Below are 20,763 nucleotides of genomic sequence, written 5' to 3' on the forward strand. Positions count from 1 at the left end.
CCGAGTGAAGTTCACCTGCCACCATTTTCCAAGAAGTTTTTTTGGTCCACACTCCTCCTTACCCAGTTATTAGAAAGATCCTATTTATTTATCTGTTTACCTATTGTATAGCTCAGTTCAAAGTAAGACCCTTGAGGGCAAGCACTACTTTCTATCTTGGATTTCTGTCCCAAGTACATGGCATAATGGTTTTTATGTGTAATAAATGCTTATTTATTTGAATTAAATTGAACTGTTGAGAAAATGGAGGCAAATGGAATAGAGACTGCTTTGTTGATATTGCATACTCTGGTTTCTAGGCCCCATTCAGTGGTTAAATAATGACAGAAGTTCCCTTCAGTGGGGAGATACTGTCTATTTGGAAATCTTTTTTGTCAGCTACATAACCCTAGACTCCTTTGGTCCTTATCATGAGAATCAGTATTTCCCATTGTTGCCTGTTCCACATTCCCTTTAAGACTAGGAGCTAGTTTAGCATTATTAAGGCCAATGACTTCTCACCTCAATGGAGTTTCTGCTCAGAAAGCAGAGTGCTTGCCTTTTTTTTTTGCTGTTAGTGTCAATTAAGAAACTACCTGGGCTAAATGAATTCCAGTTCAACTTGAATAATTTAAGGAGTTAGGAGTGAAGAGTCATCTGTCCAAAAGACTCCCAATGGTGATCCTAGAACAACAGGGAAAAAAAACACAAAACAAAACAACCCTTTATGATTACTGTTGGTTAGAAGCTTGTGGCAGGAAGAATTGGACATTTCTGGCTAGGGACCAATAGCAGGAATGACTAAGACACTGGAGAATATTGTAATCCTGCCAAACTAGACAAAGGTTCAATTTGTTCGGCAAGTTGCCCGAGTTAGCACCTCTCTACCTCATTTTCCCTTTGGAAAAGTCATTGTAATGTGAAACATCCTAGGTGGTTATTTTTAACATAAAACTTCAAAAATAAGCCCTTATCCCTCCTAGTGGAGATCCACTTGTGCTAAAACTGGGAACCAATCTTTGAATTGGTTGATTGCTTGAGATGTTTAAACATTTTGGTTCGAATGCTTCTAGGCACAGTCTTAATACTTAATTTTAGTTGTTTTTTTTTTTTAACATATCATGAAATTACCTTATACCGGATTTCTAAGTCTAGAAAGAACTTATTTTTCTTTTGCAACTACAGAGTTTGGCCAAGTAGCTAAAAATAAAACTAAAGACCTTAGTTGTGCTACTTATGTCTGAAGTTATTTTGTTCCTATGCAATATCTCCATTATCCATAGAAGAAGTCTATAGAACCATCAGAAAACTTCAGGAGCCCCCAAGAAATCATCTCACCTCTTGCCATGCCTTTAGGCAAGACTGGATCTTTCCAAATCAAATCTATCTATGCTCCTCTAAGGTATATGAATGATAAGCATATCAGCTTCATTGAGAATGTGTAGTAAATTCCTACTTTAGGTTCTATTTTTTCAAAAGGCTAGATGTCAAGGGTACAGTGATGTCCTAGGTAGAATTTTAAAACTCATATCTGCTTTTCTAGATGTGACTCTCCATTACCTGTGCAACACATGCAGGTAACAAACCTACATTTGGAAGTGAAAACCAGCATTCTTTCCATTCAGCCTCATATTTAAGGCTTTCTACAATGTGGTCCCAGTTTAACATTTCCTAAGCTTGTATTCCCCCATATCTCCTTCAGATATATGGAACTCTTGCTATTCCCTGGACAATTCCTAAGGTTTTCTCCCTCTGTGATTTCACTTAAAATATTTCCTATTCCCAGAATGATGTCCTTCTTCCTTCCCTTATTCTTCCCATTGCTCTGCCCCAACTAATTCCTCTTGCCTAGTTCTCATTCATTTTTCTCAGACCCAGTTTTAAAACTGAAGCCTTCTTAACACACCTTCATCCTTACCAAGACAAAATGATTCTCTCTTCTAAGTCTCATAGCATTTTGTGTCTTTAACACTGTACTTCCATATTGTAGCTTATATTAGTAGTTTGTGCTTTATTTAGTCTATTTGACCCTACTCTAAGCCAAATGAGTGTTTTTATTTCTTTGTATCCCAAACAATTCCTTGTTTATATGTCCAAACATGTTAGTTGAATGAATGAATTTTCATTTATTTCTCTTTCCATTCATCTCTCTATTGTTTCATTCTGAGAACCTACAAGTCTCCAAAAATTAGAAAGGACTTCATGAATCACCTATTCTGAGCTATAATTGAAAAGGATCCTTTTCAATGTCATCAATAATAAAGTTAATCAAACTCAAGTGGGTGACTGCCATTGCTGGAGAACTGACCACCCCATAAGATAGAACATTTCTCTTTTAGTAGGGTTGATATAATAGGAAGAGTATTGAATTTGAAGCCAAAAGACAAGAGTTTTATTTCTGACATTTCAATGGATCTTTCACTTAACCTCTCACCTGATTTTCCTGATATGTAAAGTAGGAATAATAATAATATATTCCTTATGTCATAAGTTCTTGTAACTATCATGCTTTTGTAAATTTTGAAGCCAGCCAGATGGTATGGTACATAGAGTGCTAGTTTTGGAGTCAGGAAGACTTATCTTCCTGAGTTTAAATCTGACTTCAGATACTTACTAGCTGTGTGACCGTGGCCAAGTCATGTAACCCTTTTGCCTCAGTTTCCTTATCTGTAAAACATGAGCTAGATCCAAACAACCCCTGAAATATAAGGGGATATTTTTGAGTGGGGAGAAGGGAAGAGTATTAGCATCTAGGATTAGGAAAACCCCTCATATAGGTGACATTTTTAACAGTTTTGAAGGAAACATAGACCCCACTGACTGGGAAAAGAAAAAAAAATAGGCAATAAGGTCAGATTGAAACATGGCTAATCTTTGCCCTAAGAAGAGATGAGGAAACATTTCTCTTCTTATAATAGAGAAATGATGGATTATGGATAAAGAATGTTGCATCTACTCAGAAATGGTCCCTGCAATGGTTGGTTTTGGCTGTTTTTATTATAAAGGAGGAATCTTTGGAGGGAAATGGGTATATCTGAAAATCATAATGTAAAGACGAAAGGCATCAGTCAAATTTATCTTAAGGGGAAAAAATTATCTGGAGAAAGACGCAGCAAACCTCTCTAGTATCTATGCCAAGAAAACCCCCTAGTGGAGGTCATGAATAATCAGATATAACTAAAAATGACTGAGCAACCACAATGTGATTTTGAACTATTATTAGGTGCTATTACTTTTGAGTCATTTAGAAATTTTTCTTTGTACCAATCTGAAATTGGTTCTTTGAAATTTCCATATATTGTTCCTGATATCAAGTAAACTAGGCCTAATCTCTCTGGGATTTAAAATCCTTGAAGACTGCTTTTATATCCACCTTCCCATGATCTTTTGGGATGGGTGGGTGGCTGGAGGGTGGTCGTGGTAAATATCGCCGCTTCTTTCAATCCATTAATCTTGTGAAATATAATTTTGAGTCATTGCACCCTCCTAGTCATCCTCCTTGCAAATGTGTCTCTCCTTGTCAGGGAATTTCCTAAATGTGGTTCTGAACTGAATGTGAAGGTCAGATTCATATGGTCAGAGTTACGGGATTATCATTTCTCTTGTTCTGATCATTATTCTTCTATGAATACAGCCTTAGAAATATTATTTTCCGGAGTTGTGTATCATTGTAATGAGTAATTGAGTTTGTAATCCACTAAAGCCCCTTGGGGTTCCCCCCCCACCTAAAATGTTGTCTCCTTCCTTCTGTACTTTTACATTTTTTAAACTTAAATGTAGAACTTAACATTTGACATGATTACTTTATTAGATTTAGGTCATTATTTTACCTGATTGAGATCATGGGGGGGGGGGGCGCAATTTTGTTGTGATATGTTACTTATCCCTCTCAGCTTCATATTTTTGGCAAACTTTGTTAAACCTGTCATTTGTACCTTGACTCAAGTCACTGACAAATATATTGGAAAGAACAGGGGCAAGAATAGTGCTCATTAGATCACAGAACTGGAAGGTACCTTAGACCCCAGCTAGCCAGACCTCATCATTTTACATTTGAGAAAATTGTGACCCAGGGAGATAAGATGACTTCTTTAAAGTCTTATATAGATTATGCATTTAGATGTATGATTGAAACCCAGGTACTCTTGGCTCCCAAGCCAGTGTTCTTTCCCAAGTACTCTGCTGTCTTCTGGGGTATTTCCCTGCAAGGGAATTCAGGATCCTTTTTTCAAAAGAGACCCAGAGCAAATAGTAAATAAAATAAATATAATCAAAAAAAAATCCAGAGAAGCGAATGACTTATCTAAGGTCCCAATGTGGTAAGCATCCCAGGCAGGTCTTATTCCTAAGATATACTTTCTCCCACTTTGCTTGAGTGACACAAATATTTGACAAACTAACTTTTGGGCATGTCAAAAAGCAGTTGTAGACTGATGAACAGATTGTGTCATAAATGTTCAAGTGTAAATCAGTCATCTGGAATGCAGAACAAATTTTCCCATACAAATGGCAGCTCCTTTCTCAGATCAGCTCTTTGAAGCTGACTGCATTCAAAATGTGCCTGAATTTCATACAGGGCTATATTGTATTATACTAAGAAAAAATGGTTCCATGATTCTTTATCTCTTGATTTCTTTCTAAAGGAGAATCAGTGTGGCATATTGGATAAAGAGCTGGCTAGTAAGACCTGGATTCAAGTTCCATTTCTGATACATAATGATTGTTTTGCCTTGGGCAAATAATTTAAACTCTCAATGTTCTAGGCAACCCTCTAAAAGGAGAGGTGGCAGAGAACAGGCCACTTTATACTGGAAGAGGGAGTTTCCTCCCAGAGAGTGACTCATACAAGACCCAGTCCCTATCCCTTCCTTTCTAAGTGCTCAGGTACTAGACCTTTAATAAAGCATTATAGAATGTTGACAGGAATTGAAATGCCAACCTATAATTTGAAGAATATCTTTTCTCACTTTTTGTAAGTTGACAGCATTTTTTTTCCAATCTTGAGCCATTTTTTCTTGATTTTCATGATTCTTCAAATATGATAAATTATTTCCCAATCATTATATCTTCAAGTTCTTTAAGTAATTTTGGAGATAAACCTATTTGGATCTGGTCATTTAAGCAAATTGTCAGTAATCAAGTGTTTGCTTATCTTCTCTTTACTTGTCTTAGGTTTTATTTTCCTGTTAATCATCTTTCCTTGGAAGTTCAATATCTAAATATTACTCTCTACAAATGAAAAACAAAACAAAAATCACAGTTGAGGAATTCTGCCATCTCCTACAGGACCATAAGTCTAATCAATTCAGGATTTCTGGAAAGATAGAAAATAGAGATAACCTTATTCAGTGAAGGGCTCATGCTAACCATAAAGCAAGGATATGTATGGTCACCATATGTGTTTGCTCCTGTGATGGAGGAGTCCAAGTTGAAGAGAGACTTACTGTAGATAGTGAAGTCTTTCAGATGCTTCTATTTTTAGATTGCATCATCCTGATTTCTTTAAGCCCCAGAATGCTGCAGAACCTTTTAGAAGAAATGCATTCTCTCTCCAAAGAATTTGACCTGACCAGTCACATAGTAACCTGCAAATAGATGAGGAATCTATGGCTCGAAGGATTATATCTATTGATTAGACAAAATAAGAATTTATCAATCAGTATGTTTTTCTGTGGGACAGATGGTACAAATGTGTATTTCGTCCCAGAATTTAAAAGTAGAACAGACTAGAATGCCTTCAAGAAATTGCAGAGCTCCTTTCATGACCCAAACATCTCCCAGAAACAAAGGCCCATCATTTTAGTATCATTATGTTGCTGAAAGACAAATATGTTCTCTGAAAAATTGAAAATTAATATCACATTGAAAGCCTTGGAATTATATGTATTAGATATAAGCACATTGCAATATGTTATACAGGAGGAATTGTGAGAACAGGAATAAAAGATGTCATCAGCTGTGTCTGTGAGAGGAAAAAGATGGGTTGATCATATGATGAGGGTAAAGGATGATAGGTTGAAAGCCTGAAGGATTGATCCAGTGGTGTAGCTGAAATGTCAGGAGAAAGCACAGAAAGCCCACAGCATGTTGGGCAGAGACCTTTTGGTTAATTTATGAAAGGATGTGGACAAGAATTGCACAGGATGGGTAGTGTGAATGCCTTATGTTATCTATTAGCAGAGAAAGCATTTAAAGCTTTGAGATTGTGTTGGAGAATTTAAATGTTACCTGTTATCATTATCCCATTTTCCTTCTTTGATATCTGTCTCATCTGCAACAATTCTTAAAAAAAAAAAGTCCTTAACAGTCAGTCCCCTTCAATTTCGTGCATACTGAGTATTATTGTTCATAGATTTAAATCTAGAGTTGGAGTGACAAGCAAACTCAGAGGTCTTTTCCTCCTTTTACATATATAGTATTATGGACTCCCCTAAGGGCATTTCTAGTGTACCACTCTTTCTGGAAATCTTACAGAATGCTACTATGCTTTCATATTTACCTCTCTACTTGCTTCGATCTTGTATGGAAGCTTCTACTTTGTTTCCAACTTTTTCAAATTTGGATTGGTCAGAGAATTCCCAGTATCCCCATAAATCCGACTCATTTGAAAGCTTCCATGTTATTTATATTCCTTAACAGAATCATCTGTGTTCATATGGTTAGGAATTCACTGTTGAGCATTTACAACTTTGCAAAATTTTAAGCCTTGGATTCACAAACTGCATAAAAGGCATAAAACAGGGACATCTGTGGTCACCATAGGTGTTTGCTTCTGTGTTGAAGTCCCAATTGAAGAGAAAGTCTCTGAAATTTTTTCTCTGAACTTTTAAAATTAGGTCCTTAAAAATATATAAGTTGTGCACAGTATAATCTCTGTTTCTGCCACACATTTTAATATGGGATGGTTACTTTGTTCCAAGTTTCATGTCATCGCTACGTTGCTAATCAGTTCTGCTATGATCTCATTTTAAAATATGGTAATGCTTTATCAGGTCCCTAACTGTATTCATTGGTTGAACTGCTCATTCTAACAACATCTACTCCTTTCTTATGTCCTTTTCTTTATATTTAGCAAAGCTGGAAATATGTGGCTTCTTCTTGGCTTCAGAAAAACAGTCTTCTTTATTGTCTATTTTTAGCATCTCTGTCCTCTGCTCCATGGCCAGTTCCTATTATCTTTTTGTTGCTCCAGACTCTCAAACTTCCATTTTTAAGATGATGTTTTTCTAATAATTTCTTGGGCTAAAATGTGATGCACAGTAGAAAAAATGGTGGCATATTTAATCACAAATCTCTGTAAAGCAACCACAGTAAAATCCTTTTTAAAAAGAAGTTAAAGTCAATTTAACAAGTATGGAGAAAATATTACTTACTTAGCATTGTGGGAGATTTCAAAAGTATACATAGCATTTAATTTCCTTTAAAGAACTTAAAATCTCATTGGAAAACCAGATTTACATGGATGAAATAATCACAGAACACTACCAAACAGAATAAAACCAGCTGCTAAAATATTTGGAGCCAACAATTAATAAGAGACTGGTATGGATAATATTTGCTATACTTTGGTCTTAGAGATGTCATAAGATCTAATGACTGAAGGGCCAGTGCCAGCTATGAAATAAATCCTGGTTAAAGTTTAGCAAAAAGAAGAGTGCAGTGGGTGATTGGTGAGGTGTATGCACCAAGGTACCAATTTATTGGATTTCCTGCTGTGTTGAAAATTCATCAGGACTTTGAGTTTGGCGCTGAATCCATCCATAGAGAGTAGAATGACATAGATGTGGCCTTATATTCTTGGCATTTATTTTTAGCTGGAGCTCTCACTTTTTCCATAGCTATAATATTCCATCTTCTGCTAAATCATTCATATGGGGATGTTGCACAATTCTTTTTCCAGAAGTGTGACACAAGGTTTGTAACTTTCTAGTTCTAATGGAAGATAAAAATCAATTGGCAAGATTCTTAGTGTATTTCTTTACAAGATAGTTCAGAGTGAAATGAAAACTTCTTGGGCTGTCCAATTCTTATTTAATGGAAAATGATAATTTCCTTACTCCCCTTAAAAAGGTCCTGTGTTAAATAGAGCTTCTTTTCAAAAGGAGGGTAAGACATCTTTCAGAAAGATTTGATTTAACAGATTTCTATCAGAAAAATATAGTTTACAAACTCATCTACACTGGCTATAACTAAAGCCACTCAGAACACTCAAGGGGGCTGCATGCCTTATTTTTTCTTTTATGTATTTGACTAAATTAAATAGCATTAACAGCTGTGTGATTCATCCTAATTTCATCGTGAATATGGATGCCACACTGATGCCACCCTTTGGGGATTATTGAAGCTAGCCTCTGGTCATTATTTTCCTTAGAAAATGCAGCCTCATGAAAGGAGCTGTACAAAGCTTTGAGCATTATAGAAATAAAGTACTTTAGAAATCAAATAGGTCCTAGTATTGCAGGAGATTGAGACTCCTTAGAGAACTCAATATAGAGTAAATATTTAAATTCCTCTTAACTAACTGATTTATGTAAATTTTTATATTAACCCAGCTATTTCCACATTCTTTTAGTTTTTTTTGTGCAGTTTTCCATTTGTTTGAATACATTTCTGCATTTGTGTGCATATTTTTGATGGTGATATTGATGTTACCTGGTATTATTGAGCACCCACAGGATTCTGGGCATATAGAAATAGTACATAGAAAAGAATCTTGTCTTTAATTAACTTATTAGAATGGTTTATTCAATTAATCAATCATCTAGCTTTTACTGAACACCTGATTAGTGCCAGGCATTGTTCAATAAACATTTATTAAGGGACAAATGTATCTAAAGCATCATCCTAAGAATTGGATATAAAGCCAAACCAAATATGTGTCTCACCTCAAGGAGCTTACATTCTACCGAAATTTTCAGTAAGTAGCATAATAAGTTTTCTATTGCAGTATGAATTTTATAATATCTGTAGACAAGAGTGTGAATCATAGGACAAGGATCAAGGACAACTCTAAGGAGCTCTTATTCAATAAAGGCTATCCACTGGCACTGAAGGCACTAACAGATTCTGAATGCATACCATTCTTCATTCTATTTCCTCCGCGAATTCTCTAGTATAAGGGATACGTTTCTTCTGTTACAGCATAACAAACATGTATGATAACACATATACAACCTATTTAATGATACCTGCCATCTTGGGCAGGGGTGAAAGGGAGTGAAAGGACATGGATCACAAAATGTCAGACAATGATTATTAAAAATTGTAATGACACTTTAAAAAAAGAAAAAAGAATTAGAGGTTTCCGAGAAATAGACATTGACCACCTTTTAAAATTGTATTGGTTTGGCTTTTATTCCTACTCTTTCATTTAATAGACATGAAGCAAAGCCCATAGTGAAAAGAAATAGAGGCCAAGAGGAAAATGATCTTAATCCAGTCTGTCTAGGTTAAAGAAATTTCTTGAATGAGATGATATTGAAAGAGTGTTAATTCATGAGTAGAAGGACAGTCAATGTATAACAAATCAGAAGCCATTCCAGGTCCAGACGTATGCAAAAGTATGTAAGAGGGTAAGGAATCCAGAGGAGAAAATGATGACCAAGAAGAAAAAGAGCCAATACTAATTACTAGAGTGAAGGGAGAAGGCAGAAACATTAAAGGAGAGTAATAATAACAATTTATATTTATACAATTTATATATTTATATAATTTATATTCATATTTATACATATTTATATTTCTTTATTTATAAATTTATATATATTTATATATTTATATTTAATTTATATAATTTATATATTTCTTTTTTATATATTTATTTATATATATATTTATATTTTACATTTATATAATTCTTTAAGGTTTCAAAATACTATACATATATTACACAATTTGATCAGGACAGGTAGAGACAGAATAATAGTAGATAGCTGAATGAGATGCAGAGCTTTGATCGGGAGAGTTAGTTAGGGTTTTGCTGTAGTAACATATTGGATAGAAGAAATGACAAAAGATAGACTATACAGAATATATAGCCACTGATTTAATGTGATTAGAGGAGTTCTTAGGAAAGGTTCTTGCTTCTAAAATATCCTTGTTTCCCTTGTTAAGGCTAGGGACTTTCCCCCTAGTCAGCAACCCCCCACCCCATCCGGTATCCTTAGTACCTAGTAGGTATTTGTTGAATAAGTTAAGGAATGAATGAAGTCTTCAATCAAAGGCTGAGTGATAACTTGTTGGAGACATTTTAGAGGACATTCTCATTCAAATACAAGTAGGACTGAAGTTTTTTTCCCCTCCTTAATTCTAGGATTCTGTGAAATCTTTCATTTCTCTATTAGAAATCAGTCTTGCATTGCAAATAGTTACATACTCACATAAAAGTGCAAATGATTGATATAGCAGAGTCTTTCCTAAGAATAGGTTTTGATAAAAGGGAGAAGTCTAGGAGAGGGTTTCCCATGGTAGGAGTTAGGAGTGAGAGGCTGGTGCCGATTCTTCCAGTGTCCAGGACTTGTAAACAACAAAAGGTAAAGAAGATGGTAAAGTAATCAAATATTTCATAGGAAAAGAGATTTAGAGCTGAAAGTGAACTTATGAGCCATTTAGTTCAATCTCTTCCTTTTACAAATAAGGAAACAGTGTTTGAAAGGCTATCAGACTTGCCTAAGGCATGGTTGGCATTTTTTTTTTTAGATTCAGGATTTCTTATTTATTTATTTGTTGTTCACATTAAAATTCCCAAGAATATGGCTTCCTCCCTCCCCTCCCTGCACTAAAGAAAATAGTATTTAACAACATGGATGGCATTTGAGAAAGGTATGAGATGTGAAGTAGAGAATTCAGTCTCCAAATCAAGGGTCCTTTTCATTATGCCATAAAGAGAGCTTTTGTAGACATGAATATGCAAGACCTGATTCTGTGATTAACTGTGACTGTTGTGAGGCAAGGATGTAGTTTAGAACTCTTGGAGAGTAAGAGGTAGCAGTATTTTCTGATGACTGCCATAGACAGAGAGAAGTCAAAGACACTTAAGATTCCAGGTATGAGTGGACACCATGATGGCCTTGTATAGAGCTCATTGTAGATCTCTTTGCTGAGCTTCCCTTTTGTCATTGACCTCACCACTGTCTTATTCATCTCTGGAGTCCCTATTAGTGAAGGACCAGATCTGCCTTATTTATGTTATGTGTATCCCCTCACAGAGGTGAATAATAAATGCTTTGTTGATTGATCGTATTGTATTCCACTATCCTGCTCACTTTCCAGTTGCAAATGGCGTAGCTCAGGGTGATACTAAGATAAAGGATTTTCTTTTCTATAGGAAGCCCAATCTAATGACCATTGTGTTGGGACATTCTATCTTCATTCACCCATTCATTCCCTCTTGAACTAAATTTGTATTAAATGTTTGATATAAGTAAAGCTCTTGATTAAGTGCTGGTTACCAAAAATGAGGCTGGAAATATGGTTTGGAATTAAAATTGTAGATGTCAAACTTAGGAGTTTGTATTTTGTTCTATTGACTATATGGTCACTAAAGATTTTTTTTTTAGCTAGGGCAACTAGGTGGTACCATGGATAATCAGAAAGACTTGGGTTAAAATCTGGCCCCAGTAACTTACTAGCTGTGTGACCCTGGGCAAGTCACTTTACCCTGCTTGCCCCAGTTTCTTCATCTGTAAAATGAGCCAGAGAAGGGAATCACAATCCAGTCTAGTATGTTTGGCAAGAAAATCTCAAATGGTACCACAAAGTATCAGATACAAGTGAAAAACAAGCAAAAAAAAAATGATCAGGAAGTAGAAACAATTTCACCACAGTAATCCATCCTGAAAGTACTGGATTAATTTGGTATGGAAGTCCATTTCACATTTTGGCCACTAAAAGGTTAAAGAATATGAAGTTGACATCATATAAGACCAATGGATAGTGTCAAGTTCCAACATTACTTCTTAGAAAACAAAATCAGAATATTTCTACCAGCAAAAATTCCACTCATGCAGAAAAATCACTGAATGGGTTGACTAATATTTTTATGCTCTGGGGTAGCCACTAGTGCTGAAAGAGGATAGAGCTTTTCAAGTCAGGGCAGAGTTTAGAATGAGTTGGGGAAGGTGAGGAACAAAGTAGGCAGTGGATTCATTTGACTAATCAAAAAAAAAAAAAAACTCCCTAGGCTTAGACATAAAATCTGTATGATAAAGGAGTGATGTTCTTAACTCTTTAAATTATTGTTGTTGTTGTTCAGTATTTCAGGCAAGTTTGACTCTTCTTGATCCCTTTTGAGGTTTTCTTCGCAAAGATACCAGAGTGGTTGGCCATTTCCTTCTTCAAACTCTTCACTATCTCCCTTACCTCTTTACAGAAGAAAACTTGCCTGAAGTTCTCAGTATTCTTTAGTAAATCTAGATTCTTCTAGAAAAAAACACCCATATTTGGGGGCAAAATAGAACTAATGACAATCACTGATTTATTTTGCTAGTTTGAATGATGAAAAGTTTTCATCGATTTAAGGCTAGCTTCTTGAGAAAAGCATTTAATCCCAGAAGTGCTATTATCTTTTTCAATTTAAGGTTAAATTAAGAAACCCCAGAGAGTCACATCTCTGAGAAGTGATAACACAAAAGATTAACAATAATAAATGAAGACCAGAAGTAGAAGAAAGTGTCATGTTCCCAGGATACATTTCCTTACCATTACCACCATTTCCCACTACAACCATCTACCCCAAGCCATAACTCAATCTCTAGAATGGAGTAAGGATCCTTATTGGAGTGTCTAATCATCTCATGAGCATGACTACCTCAAGAGCTCCTTCAGTCAAGACAGCACCAAATTCAGATTCTATTTTTACTTTAATTCAGAACTCTTGAGCCCTTTTTTACTTCATTTATTTATTTATTTTTGCTTTAATTCAGAACTCTTGAGCTGAAAGGGACTCCAGAGATCATCTAGTCCAGGAGCGAGGTGACCCAGTAATAGGTGCTGGAGTCAGGAAGATCTTAGGGCTCTAGCACCAAACTCAGATTCTATTTTTACTTTCATTCAGAACTCTTAAGAATGATGACTAGTTCTATTGGGCGCCAGTGGTGAAATTTCACTCAGCCTTTCATTCCACTGAAATATTTTCTCTGAAGGGTTAACAAATTTTGAGTGAACATTTGCAAATATTAAGCAATTCTTGGAAATTTTCAGAAAGAGGAATAATAGGGCCAATGCCTGGAAAACACATATTTTATTTCCAGGTCAGTATACTTCAGTCTGCTTCTCAGGGAGAATTAGAAGGAATGTTTGCATCTAGTAGAGGTAGACAATTGATTTGGTCCTGGTCATTTGATCATCATTTGTAGTTATCAGAAGAATTAATATAAATCTATCCTTCTGAGATAACTGAAGAAATCTGTTTTTTTTCCCAGATTTTCTTGCATCATCTATGATTGTACATCTTGGAATGTGGTATTGTCTCTGGGATAAATTATTAATACAAGGTCTACAGAGGTAGGCTGGTCACTAATAAGAATAACATGCCCTTTTTCATGGTGGAGGAGAGGCATTATACAATGAGGTAAAGAATAGGAGTCAGGGGACATGTGTTCAATCCCAACTTTGCCACTAATATACTATGTGACCTGTGCCATAACATTTAACATCTGTGCCTCTACTTTCCTTCAAATGGGTATAATACACGGCCCCACCAATTTAATGTTGATGATGGTCAAATGAAATGGTTTGACTTGAAAGTGCTTTGGGGAATATCAAGTGATGTGCTGAAGGAAAATTTTCTATTTTCAGGCCATCTGGACTTCTTTGCCAATTTTCATCTCACTTTCTTCACATTTAATTCTCCCCAACTAAAGAGTGAGAACACTGAAGTCTCTGCCCTTTGCCAGCCCTTCATTAGTTTCTTTTCATGTCCAAATAGGCGTATGCATAGCTAAGATCCATTTGCCTCGTGTCCACCCAGTTGAGATATGTTCTCCAGGAATGTGTGACAGCTAGGAGTGTGGGACTATTTTATGAAAGAAGTGAGGTCTTCACCCAGCAAGCAAAACCCAGTATTTATTATTCAGTAGTTCATACTTACATGTTATTTTCTCTTTCACTCTCTACCCTATTCCTGCCATTTTGAAAGTCTTCAGTGCTTTGGGGGGATTTTTTTTGGATTTTAGTTATTGTTTTATTGAAAATTAAACTAAATCATGCAATGTAACATTCACTATTAGAGGAAATTTTTAGACTTTCTTCCTACACTGGGTTCCCGGGGCTAATGGATAAGGAATGTCCAAGCATCTCATTGTATGTTCAGTTTAGAGCTGAAAGGGACTCCAGGGATCATCTAGTCCAAGAGTTAGGTGGCCCAGTAAATAGGGTGCTGGGCCTGGAGTCAGGAAGATCTTAGTTTGATGCCAGCCTCAAACACTAACTGAGTGACTTTGGATAAGTCACTTCACCTCTGCTTGCCTCAGTTTCCTCATTTCTAAAATGGGGATAAGAAAACCACCAAGGTCCTAGTGTTTTTGTGAGGATAAAATGAGATTATTGCAAAGTGCTTAGCCCAATGCCTGGCACATAATTAAGTACTTTATAAATGTTATAAATTAAGATTCTTTCGTTTTTTAACTAACACAGTGCCTAGCACATAGCAGGCATTTATAAACTGTGTGTTGGTTGACTGATAGACCGACTAGAAGTGATTTGTCATAAGTTGCACAGCTAGTTAGCTGCAGAGCAGAAATAATCACTTCCGTTTGTAACTGAGTAGATCTCTTTTTTTCCCCCCATTTACACCACACTGATTTGGGGTAGGGAACTAGTGAAGTCCTTGGGAGGAGCTTGACAGGGCTGTTTTTATCCTTCCTGACCAGTAGCTAATATAGCTGAGTTAAAGATGTCCCTTGGGTATGACTGGAAATGGAAGTTTAATGATGGTGCAAATACTGTTTATCTAGATTTTTTTTTCTGGGAGAATTGGGGATAAAAATTCCCCTGATGGGCTACCGAGTCTTGTAACTTCTGACAACCTATGACAGATTGTCAGGAAAGTTGAATTCTTTGGGGCTGCTTGTTCTGCCTTTGCCTTCTTCTCTGTTATGTGATTTAATTACAAGTTTAATCATTTTTGAAACTCCAGCCATCCCTCCAGAGTCTCCAGACCTGTTCTTTTAATAGGGAGGCATTACTCCACTGAGCGGCTATCTAGAAGGAAGGTTAGACGTGCCTCTCAAATCTTTCCCTTGGTGAGCAAGAAAGACGAGGCCAAATAAAAAAACGGAAATTGTTTTGACATTTCTCTTTTTTTAATCAGAGAGAGAGAACAAAGTATATTTAACTTAAAGTAAAGAGACTGCATTCATTATTGATGGCAGATACATAAGGAATAAAAAAATTGCATTTCACCCTTAATGAAGAATCATTCCTAAAAATTAGACATTCCTCCCAAGTGCATAGACTGTTGGTCTGCCTGGCTGCCTCTCCATTTTGGTGCACATTTATTTCTACCCTTCTTTGGTCCCTCCCCCCTTCACCCTTATCTAGTCCCCCTTCCAAATAAAATAATAAAATAAAAGGACTCTCCTAGATTTTTATAACTTTGCATACAATATATTTAGTTTAGTAATGAAAAATTTCAGCTTGAGGCAACGTATATAGTAGCATTTCTAATGTTTTTTAAACAGCTATTAATGTAGTCAAGCTGTGTTTTTTCTTCTCCTGTATATAATCATCTGCTCAGTGGTGCACTCTATAACTCAGAGCAGGAGCCAGAGGAGGGGCCTGCTGTGATTGATGGGGCAAGGCCTAGCAAGCTGAAAGAGTCCCATCTGGATTAGGTTTTGGGAGCAGTCAGATGTTGAGTGGGAGGTCAGCAAGGCTTGCATTAGCTCCCCCTCCTTCAACACCCCTATCATCCACACTCATCCACACATTACACAGCACACACACACACACACACACACCCTCATCCATAATTGATGCTTGCCTTGGGCAGATGCTCTATGGCCTGGGACTAGAACAGCTGCTAAGTTTATGGAGGATAAAGGAAACAAGATGGTGCAGCAGGTACTTTTTTTCCGTTTTATCTTTCACTCGAAACTGTGATTTGAATAGAGCCGGAGCCTTTCCCTCTATTAAGCTGTCTGGCTGCATGAAAGCTTCCTGTGATACACGTTTTGCTTCTTGCTTCATTCTGGAGGAAGGCGAGCTCCAGCAATGATTGTGTGTGTGTCTGTGTGTGCGTGTGTCTGTCTGTCTTTCTGTTGTGCTTGATCTAACTGAGATGGACTCATAACTAACTGCAGGGTTAATGGGGTAATTTTGCATTTTCCCTTTTTGTCTAAATGCCCTGAAGATATGATGCAGTTTTGCTGATTTAACTACAGTACAAGATGCTTTCTCTGAATATGCAGTATTTCAGACCAAAGAAATTGAATGCACAAACTACTAAACTCAACTGAAAAAAAAAAACCTGTCCTCAAGATAAAAAAGTATAGGCCAGCTCCAAGAACAGTAGCTATGTAGAGTAAGCTGATGTTCCCGTATGTTGGTATTGGTGGGATGGGAAGGGAAAGGCTCTGGAGGAGTGACTTGTCTTCTTTTGCTCTATGGATGAACTCATTTGGCTTATTAAGACAACGCTTTTTCATGTTTCTTCATTATAAAAGATGTTTTTGGAATGGAAGAGCTACTTCAGAGTAAGAAAGGGCTCTATAAAGGACTAAAGCCCCAAGGAAGGGGGCACTTAGAGGGGCTTCAAGAACTTTGCCTTTTAAAGTTGAAAACTTGTAGGATTTTAAGTTAATATTGATGGTTATGAAATTCAGGCACTTTTCACTCTTAAACAGTCAAGCATTTAAGTTGAAAGCAATAAACTGGATTTTATACACTGCCACGTAAAGAATATTTTTGAGTTGAAATGTGGTTTTCATTAGATTTCAGGCCAAAACATTTTGCAAAGTCTGACTGTCTACCACCCTTTGTTCTTTCATTTGCCAAAAAGTACTTTATTAAACCACATAGAAAAATGGATGTGCCTGGTCTGATGTAAAGCACCCCCTTCTCCTAAGCCCACCTTAAAAGGGAGAACTTGGGATACAGAATGAATTACTTGCCCCAAGGGGTTTCTCTGTAAATAAGGAGAATGGCATACTGACCATACAAATCTGCTCACACAAAGAGACAAACCACTGTAATACTACCATGCCAGATTGTGCATTGGTTTTTAAAATGGAAATTATTTCCTAGTATTTCCATACTTCAGCTAAAAACAACTTTAAATCAAATGAGATTTTTCTTTTTTTAATAGGCATCAGACATTTTATATTTTTTAAAGTATTCTTTGATTAGATTAAAAATATCAAAGGAAAAAGCACACAGTATAATGATGGAGTTGCAGCTTGATTGTATTTTTGGCACATCCGCAAATGTTAACCCAAATCTGGTGCATTAATAGCCAAGTTGTGTGTTTCTCCCACAATGTGCGAGAATCCACTGGCAGTTTTCCTGTAATCATACTGTTATACATTCTATCTTCTAGGATGCAAATGGAGAGACTGTATCACAATAGTCCCAAATGGGTGATGTGTGTGTCTTAAAAATATATACTAATGGTATTCATTCAGTCATTGCATATTGCAGCAACCAAGAGAAAACAAGGTTCTTCACATTCCATCTTTGATTTTTGAAGTCTCTTAAATTGAAGATGGGAGACATGTGTGTCATTGCGTGTTTCTGGGGGTTTGGTTAGGGAAGGGATCCATTAAGAGGGAATTAGAGGAAGCAACTATTAGTTTGTTTTGTTTTGTTTTGTTTAGCTCCTCCTGGGGGGAAAAAAAAAACCCTTCCTATCCTATCACAGTCTCCCACCTTAACTTTACATTTAAAATAATAGCCCTAGCTTAGTGATAGTGTGGGAGGAAAAAAAAAAAGAAACTCTAAGCATTGATGCAGAAGTCCATGTCCAGGAAAAGTGCCCCCAAATAATGATGCCTGACAGTGCCACAGAGAGGCTGAGATAGCAAATATCTACTTTCAGCTGGGAACATGTTTCCTTCCATGTCTTGGAAATGATATGCCCTCAAGCTATATGGGGGCTGCAATGAAAATTTGGGCCTTTTATTCTCTCCTTTTTATTTAGGGTTTTACCTTGTTTGAGTCCCTGAACTGGGACTAATGGATCTGGAGATGTTTCTCATATAGAGCGAGATGCTGCTTCAAAAGTAGTTTAAAGCTACAAGTAAGAAATTCCGCACAAAGTGCTGGGCTCTTAATTAAATATTAGCTGTAATTAGCACAAAGTGTGAATGTTACGAATATTAATTAGGGTCTCCTGGAACTGCTGTCAGTGTTAATGAGAAACAGTAGGGGTCCCGGCAACATCTGTTTTAGAACTCCAGGTAGAGGATAAAAATCTCTAGAACAAAATGCACCTGGACATTAGTTGCCAGTGGCTTTGTAGTTATGATTGGTCTTTTACTATGCATACCCCATGACTCACTTTCCCAGGGACAATACTTGGGAATCACTGACTCCCAACTCTTGTCCGTTAGCCCCAAGACAAGAGATCTTAATGGCATTCTTCTTTGTCCATCCTAATGCTTCCATTCTTCTCATCATTGCATCTGACTTCTGTACTCACTGATGTTGGAGTTGAAGGTTGCCATGATGTTTATGCTTTCAGAACTTATCAACTGTGTACACACTTTTAACTTGGTTAGTGAGATTAATGGTCTTTTAGGTTTCATTTTGCTTCATACTAATGAATGCTAATTTTTTGGGGGGTGTAGGGAAATTCCCCAGCAGGATTTCATCTTTTTATTTCATTCATTCATTTAATTCCACCCACCAATAAAAATAAATAACTTACCTGTGACTTATAGTTTTGTCTCTGTATCCTGGTACCTAGGTACTTCACTGTTTATTGATTTATTACAATCTCATGATTATAATGATTATATTCTTAGAGTCTCTAGAAGATGCCCATTTTTAGATGGCTCATTCTTTTCTACTTCAAGACTGAGTTGACCATTGTCACGTATCATTTCTCTTATTTTAAACACTTTAGTACCTTGCTATATAATATGAAAATATTTAGATCACTTTTGACAGATCAAAAATGCTATTCCCACAATTCTGGCAGGTGAGCTATGGACCAGTATTCTTTCTAATCTCTAGGTGAGGAAAATGGAGGAGTAAAGTTAGAAATGGAATTTCAACTCAAGTCTTATATCATTTATTCCATTCCTCTTTCTAGCACTCTACATTGCAGCATATAATATAAAATTAAAATGTGATATCAAGCAGATCTTTCTTGGACCCCATAGTTAGAAAGTTATTTATTAAAATGCTTTAAAGTACCTCCTTATACCCATATGGCAAAAAATCTTTAGCATACTGTTAAGGTGAGGCTAGATTCAATTTTGTATATGGTCCTTAAAAGTTTACACTTTTACAAGTACCATTTTTCTTGGAGTAAGGGTAATATCACTGGGAAAATACTCTGAGTGGAATATGGAGGATTTAAAGAGAGACTTTTCCTTTGCTTCTCCCTACTCTACTTTTCCTTCCTCCCTCATTTTCTTGACCCCAATCTATTAAATCTTGACTTCTTTCTTTGATCTATTAGATAAGGTTTGGTTATATTGCTTAGAAGCCTGGTAATAGAAAGAAATCTTCATGAACTGAACTGAGTATATTATTGCATATCTCAAACACTTTGTAAAAGCATGTTGTGATTTTCATAAATTTAAATTAATTCATATACTTTGATCTAGGATATGCAGGTCTTTGATGGGGAAAAGGTCAGAGGTAGAATATGATACTACCACACTTCAGGGAAAGAAAATTTAAAAGTTCAGACACAATTTTCTTGCTATGCTTCTTTTTGTCTCTCTGTCTTTGCCTATTACCAGGCCTGACCATCTTTCTTTTTGTCATAATTTTTAAATGCCCTTTTATGTAATCAGAGAGAGGTACCATGTGAAATAAAGCCCTAAGGGGCCAGTGTGAGCCTCAATTAGGGACCAAGTTTGCCTGCCTTTCAAAAGTTCTTTTTCATTGGCCTGAGCTTTCCAGGGTTTCAATTTTGCCAGTGAGAATAAGCACTTATGATAGAATTTCTTTATTTGAAGTTATATTCTTAGATGGGCTCATGTCATGTGGAGGCAAATGGGAGAGGAGGAGGATGCTACTTGGGCTAGAAATAGCAGTAGATTTCTAAATCAGAAGGTACAGGGAATGTGGGAAGAGCTTATTTTCTTGAATTTTCTCTAAACTCCTTCAACTTCTTCCAGCACTGGGAACTCTCTACACCCACAGTAAAAAGGGATTGGTCTTCTCAACATCCCTAGGAATTGATTTGTATTTTTACTTCCAAACAATAAACTGGGTGGTAGAGATTAGTATGGGGGAGGAAAGCACCTTGTAGAATTGCAATGTGTTGCGTAACTGTCTTAACTTACCCTATGCTTAGTTTTTTTCTGGAATTGTTACCAATATCATAATAGTGTCGCACCCTCACAAGTGTATATGTTTTGTATTCTAGGATTAAACATTTCCCATCCCTTTCCTGAAAGGTTTCATTGTGACTTGATCCTCTAGTGTAAAAACCTAGTTGACCCTAATGGCAGATAGCTAGGAGATGTTCATATATTTGCTGTAATTATGGGAACACTAAAGTCATATCTAATTAACCATAGAAGACAGGAGTTGTACCTATTTGATGTTTAATTGTAAAAATTTCTTTTTATATGCAAATAAGAATATATCACTGAAGAGACAAGGCCT

At 36.3% G+C, this 20,763-nt stretch overlaps 1 protein-coding gene across 47 annotated transcripts in view; it reads left to right on the forward strand.

Annotated features, from left to right (window-relative positions):
* RBFOX1 (RNA binding fox-1 homolog 1) overlaps positions 1 to 20,763 on the forward strand; it is a 2,817,840-nt gene that overhangs the window by 2,614,874 nt on the left and 182,203 nt on the right. Inside the window, exon 1 of one of the 47 annotated variants that reach the window (XM_056804072.1) lies at positions 15,757 to 16,041. The exons of 43 other annotated variants lie outside the window; for them this stretch is intronic. In XM_056804072.1, the coding sequence (XP_056660050.1) occupies positions 16,009 to 16,041 (33 nt within the window). In that variant the 5' untranslated portion in view covers positions 15,757 to 16,008. Of the gene's footprint in view, positions 1 to 15,756; positions 16,042 to 20,763 lie in introns of those variants that run through there. 3 more of the 47 variants (XM_056804058.1, XM_056804076.1, XM_056804071.1) reach the window with 3 other exon arrangements.

The sequence above is a fragment of the Monodelphis domestica genome, chromosome 7, assembly GCF_027887165.1.
Source record: "Monodelphis domestica isolate mMonDom1 chromosome 7, mMonDom1.pri, whole genome shotgun sequence".
In the NCBI taxonomy this organism is placed as follows: Eukaryota; Metazoa; Chordata; class Mammalia; order Didelphimorphia; family Didelphidae; genus Monodelphis; species Monodelphis domestica.